The sequence below is a fragment of the Molothrus ater genome, chromosome 3, assembly GCF_012460135.2.
Source record: "Molothrus ater isolate BHLD 08-10-18 breed brown headed cowbird chromosome 3, BPBGC_Mater_1.1, whole genome shotgun sequence".
Taxonomy (NCBI): Eukaryota; Metazoa; Chordata; class Aves; order Passeriformes; family Icteridae; genus Molothrus; species Molothrus ater.
This window is the reverse complement of record NC_050480.2, coordinates 6,551,280-6,557,279: the sequence shown is the minus strand read 5'-3', so window position 1 is coordinate 6,557,279 and position 6,000 is coordinate 6,551,280. Positions and strand designations below refer to the sequence as shown.

General features: G+C 41.7%; 1 protein-coding gene across 1 annotated transcript in view; it reads left to right on the top strand.

Moving 5' to 3' along the window:
- The first annotated feature begins 1,327 nt into the window (after nucleotides 1-1,327).
- XDH (xanthine dehydrogenase) overlaps nucleotides 1,328-6,000 on the top strand; it is a 49,619-nt gene continuing 44,946 nt past the window's right edge. Inside the window, 1 exon segment of the mRNA XM_036381419.1 lies at nucleotides 1,328-1,381. Coding sequence (XP_036237312.1) covers nucleotides 1,328-1,381 — 54 coding nt within the window.

The window sequence follows — 6,000 nt, the reverse complement described above, 5'->3', positions numbered from 1 at the left end:
GGACTATTTTTGAAAATTGTAACTTAATTAGGCTTTGTTATTTTATTAATTATTCAGAGAGGTTCCTGAGAAGAAGACTTTGATATAGTACTTTCCTAGGTATTTAAAAGAAATAATTAAAAAACCTAATAAAAAATAACTGAAACTGAAGAAGGAAAGCAAAATCACAAGAATCAGAATGGAGCAGGCAGGATAAGGTACAGTGCTAGGAAACTTGCATGAGACTTTGGAACTGTGCTGCTTTGTGGTGGAATTTTAAACTGGAAGAAACTGTTTAATATCTTGTTCATTGAACCAATGCCTGTCACATGGATTCTGCCATCACGTGCATGATTTTGCCAACAGCTTTGGAAGAAATAAACAGGAAGGCTTCATGCAAAATATGTGGTTGTGTAATGGAGAAACCAGAAGAAACCACCACCATGGAAATGGAAGACAAAAAATCCTTGGTTTTCCTCTGTATTTCACTGGCAGCATGCACCTAGGAGCCAGGATGTAAGGATTAAGCCAAAACAGGTAAGACTAAATGCTTTAAGGGCCCAGTGTAAACATTATGGTTTTAGCCCAGCACCTTGAAAGAGGTACTGGATCAGAGTGCCAGCTCTCTAGAACTGCTTTTAGGTGGACAAACACATACTGGATCAGAGTGCCAGCTCTCTAGAACTGCTTTTATGTGGACAAACACATACCTGTTTAAATTATGTCCTCCCAGGCAGAGGGTACTGCAGCTTTGAAACTGCGAGGAAAAATAGTGCAAGCCTAGCAGCAGATGTGCACATATCAAGGAGTTTTTTAAATAAGCAGGTGCTGTCATTGGAGACCTCTGAGTGGTGAGTGCCAGGTGGATGGCTGTGCACAGAACAAGGGAAACAGCTTTTTCTTGTCAATATTTGGTGAGGGATAGCTGGGAGAACGCCCCCTCCCTCCCTCCCCTGAAGTTTGCATTGCATTGCAAAACCCGGTGAATTCCCTGCTAGTGGCACCAGCAGTGCCCCAAGCCTGGCAGGATCATCTGAAGGGAATGCAGCTGAATTGTGATCCTCTGCTATATAAAAGGGGGCGGGTCACTCTGCTGCTTCCAGCTCCTCTGCTGTCATTAGGGCTGCAGGAGCACCAACCACAGGCAGCTGGCACGCCTCTCCATTGCCTCTTATATAATATGGGCTCTCACAGGGCACCGGTGTAAAAATCAAGTCAAACATTGTGGAGGCACACTCGGGTCACCTGCATGTGGTGTGGCTGGTGCTCACTGTGCTCTGGGGAGTAGGGCTGCTCTCACAAGGCTGGTCTGTGGCCCTGTCACAGTGAAGCTGGGAAGGTGTGCAGGATGGCTCCCAACCAGGCAGGGGATGAACTTGTTTTCTTTGTGAATGGTAAAAAGGTAAGGGAGATTCCAGCTTCCTGTTCAGCTTGCTCCTGGATTGTGGCTTGATCACTTACTTTTCTAGCCATCTTTTTTTCTCCTCTTAAGTTTTCTGATAGGAATACATGACTTTTAAGTCATGTATTAAAAGTCATTCCATGACTTTTAAGTATTAATTTCTGATGATTACATGTTGCTTTGCTAAATGACTTTTTCTCTTCTTTGAGTTTACCTTGTGACTTATTCAAAGGGTAACACGATTACATAATATTCCTTTTACATTTTTGATTTGTTGGCAATAATTTACTACAATTCTGACGTAACTACTTTTAAATAAGTGTTCACTGCTGAATACAGGCATTTTTACTAGAAATAATTTCAGTATTTAAAACAGATCTGGAAAATTCAACTCAAATGGAAGCATCCATATATAATTCATCAATAAGTAATTCTAACATCTGGTTTTTGAAAGGGATTTAGAAAAATGTTTATTCCATTTCCATTTAAGAAGCTAGAAAACTCTTCAGAATGAAAGCCCATTAACTGATACTGATTCGTGGCAATAACCTGAGAAGTGACTGTGTCTCACAGGAGGCTGGGCTGCTCATTGCATGTGATGGACACATTTGAACAGCTCATCCTAGATCTCCCTTTCCTCAGTTTGGGCTTTGCCTGGCTAGCAATGCCTCTTCAAAGGCTTGTTACAAAAGTCAAAGCTGACTCTTGGACCAACTACCAAGTTAATTCTGTTTCTGAGCTCAGCTCAGTGCTGCCTTCCCCACCTTCCCCTTGCCCAGACACTTGGGCAAGGGAGCTTGTGCCAAAAGCAGCTTCCTGCTGGGAAGGAAAGGGGCCAGGGTTGCTTATCCATTGGTGTGGAGCCAAGAGTTTGCAAACCTTCCCTGAGCACTGCTTATGGGTGTAAATCAGGTGTTATATTGGGTTTGGGCTGGACAATTAATTTTTAATCCCTTAAGGGGTCACACAATACTCTGTTGGTTAAAAAGCTCTGTGCCCTGTCTTACAGACTAGCACAGGATTACTATCTATTTTGCTTTTTGTCCTTTTTCATGGTTGTTTAATGTGGATGACAGTGTAGCTACAATTAGGGGTTTTAGTTATGACTTTGTACCCCAAACTGGATTGGAATTAGAACCTTCTGAGGTACTAGTGGATTTGATGTGGATGTTTTGTTTTATTGATATATTAACAGTTCACTGATGAACGAATTTTATCTAGTGTGCAGTAAAAGTTAGTCATAGAGTTGTCAAATATAATGCTGATGTAGAGCCCAGGCTTGGTTCTGAGGTTTTATAGAGAAGGATGACAACTAAAGCTCTGCTCACACACATTAGTAGTGGTTCATATGTGTTAATTGACATATCTGCCATACATTCTTTCTAGAAAGAGATGAAAACATGAAGCTCCAAGTTAATTGTAACTAGCTAATTGAGTCTGGTAATTGAAATTGTGGCATAGGATGGTCTGTGAATTTTATCTGAAATTCTGCTATGGTGGGAACAGGTGGCACACCATTAACTTTTTGTCTTCTTGCTCTGTGAGGTTTTTGTGAGATGCCTCCTCTGTGAACCTGAGTTTGTAGAGGGTGAACTTGGAGCTCTCTAGTTCTTGCATTAGGAGGTTGCCACAAATGTGTTGGGCAATTCAGACCCTGATACAAGCCAAGTGCCCTGTCTTATTTGATTTTTTAATTTTTTTTCTGGTATACCCTAATCAGAGAGAATTGTAATTCTGGTGCCAGATCAGCTGAGGTTCAAAACCAATAGGCCTCTCATGGTAGGTATGAAGAATTTGTAAACAAATTCCTGCATGCCAGTTACAAATGGTGCTTCAGCACTGGCTGGTGCTCAGTTATTACAAGAGCACTGTTCTGTGTAAACTGCTAGAAAAGTTCTTCTTCCTGGAGAAAACTTTTTGCTAACACATGAAAATGTCTATTAGTCAAAGTCCAGAGCTGGCCTTGTGGGACTTTCTTTTATGCATGTGGGGTGAGGCAGAGAAGGGGAGAAATGGCAGTCTAGGCCCTGAAGGCCATCAGCAGAAACAACCTGTTTATTTTGGATCTTCTGCTTGTCCTTGCTGTGTCCTGCAGGTAATAAACCTCCTGTGAGTGTGACACTGGCCTTGTTGCATTTCAGCAATTTTTATGGAACTGCTGTTCTTGTTTGCAGAAGCCTGACTGCGTGCATGCGTAAAGGAGTTTATCACAGTGTGATCTTGGCAGCTTGGCTGAAAAAAAAAACCAAACAACAAAACACCAAGGGATGATTAATATTACCAATGGTACCAACTTCTTTGAGTGTCAAAGCTCTGTTAGCATCCTTTCCCACTGCCCCATGGAGCAGACAGTTCTAGTAAAGGAACAGGTTTCACTTGCTATGCCCAGAGCCTCCAGTGGCTTTTTCTTTTTTTTTTTTTCTTTTCCTTTCTTTGTGTGTCTTGCTAAAGTGGCTCAAGTTACAGCCCTACCAAATGCAGATTTAAGAGAGAGAATTGGACTCATGGGGCACTCTGATCTGTGGCAGTGTAGGTGGAGTTTGTTGGGACATTGCTGCACATGAAAGGTGATGGAAGGCGTGCCAAGGAAGTGCCTGGAAGTGCAATTCTGCTGGAACAGCAGCTAGCAAGAGGGCAAGTGGAGAGGCAGGCATTAATATCTTCTCAATGGTGACCAGTCGCAGGACCTGAGGAAACAGCATCCATCAGGGGAGGTTATGGAAAGGTTTTTCACCCAGAGGGTGGTTGGGCACCGGAACAGGCTGCCCAAGGCAGTGGCCACAGCACCAAGTCTGACAGACTTCAGGAAGTATTTGGACAATGCTCTCAGGCACCTGTTGGGATTCTTGGGGTGTCCTGTGCAGGCCCAGGAGTTGAGCTTTGATGGTTTTAGTGTGTCTCTTCCAAGTCAGTATATTCTGTGATTCCAAGTTAGAATATGGCTTTATCCATCTGTGATCTTGATTAAATATCCAGCTGATTCACTGCCAAGAGTGTGGTAACATGGCCAGTGGGAAAGGTTCCTGCTGTGAATTCATGACAGCTTGACACTGCAAATGGGCTGCTGACATTCTGTCACTGTACAAAACCACAATGCCAAGAGGTGGTTTGTGAGACAGGGACACGGATTGCAGCAATTTCTTCTCTCTCACATTAGCCCAGCCTGCACTGGTGTCAAGGAAAAGTCTCCTTGGAGCAGCTGAGCACACTTTCCATTCAGGACTGTTTATTTCACTGGGCATATAGCTTGGCACACTACTAACTCAAAGTTCTCTTAATAGTCTGCCTAGACTAGAATGCAAATTAGCATGTTCAATTTAAAGCTAATAGGGGCAATTTTTTTCTCTTGGCTGACAAGTCTGTCTCATGCATATGTAGCGTGTAATTTTAGTTTAAACACGTGGAGTCAATATTTCTATTTCTATTCTGAATGCTAAGGGAGGATCTATGCTGGAAGTGGAAGCCACATTAGACCTCTTACCACTTCCAAAGTCTGTATTTGATTGCTGATGGGACCAGCTAAAATACAGGATTTTTCTGAGCTTTGTGAACCTCTGGGTTCTACATAAACAGAGACTTAGGAGCTTTCAGTTTGCTGGTTTAAAGCAGAACAAAGTGTTCTCATGACCAGTAGCAAATTTATGTTATGTGATTATATTCAGTTTGTTTGTCTGTGGTCTAGTCCTTTTTGCTAATAAATGAATTTGAAATTTCTCATTGTCTTCAGGAATAACACATCCACAAATTTCAAGGTCCTAGGGGACCTTTGCATGTGACTGGTCTGACTTGCTGTGTGGCAATCTGGTTAAAACCTTTCACTTTCTCTTCTTGCAACTTAATCAGTGACCAGGGATTAGTGATTGAATGGGATCTTGTCCTTCAGGAAAGCACCTGCTTCTCATTTATAGACCCCAACTGATGGAAATTTTAGCACATTGTTTGGTAAAATGGGAAAGTTTTTCACTTCTCTTCCTCTATCTACCTTGTCCGACTACAGTTCCTTAAACTGAAAAACCTCTAACTTTCTGGGAATAATGATCTAAATATGATGCTTTGTGTTGTAAAGGCAAAGTTATCTGAATGAGTGAGAGGCAGGTAGGGAATTTGAAAAACAAAATATTTATTGAGATTGAAGCTTTCTACATAAAATTCTGGGGAAGTGACCTCAACATTTTTCTGGACTAGTCCGTGCACTCTAAAGGTGTGAAGAACTGCTTCAGAACCTGCTCTGGTTCTTAAGTGGTACTTAAAAGCACAAAGAACTTCAGGGCCAGGCTAGGCTCCCTGCTGAGGTGGATCTGAGTATTTAAAATTCCGAGAATCAGTAGGCAAACAGACGTGTAGTACAAACACAGCAGTACAGAGTAAATTTGTTGAGAGTCATTTGACTGTCTGTGCCATCCTAACATTTTCAACAATGTTTCTTTCTGCATTTGATTAATAATTAAGCTGCCAAATGCAGTAAATCCAGTTTAAAATTGTCAAAATATGGCTGTCAATCTGATATACCTGCCATATGACATTTGATTTAAAAAACCAAAATAAAACAAATTGCCAAACACTAAAAACTTACCAAAAGGGAACTATTTCTTTACCTGCAGTATCTAAGTTGTCTGATC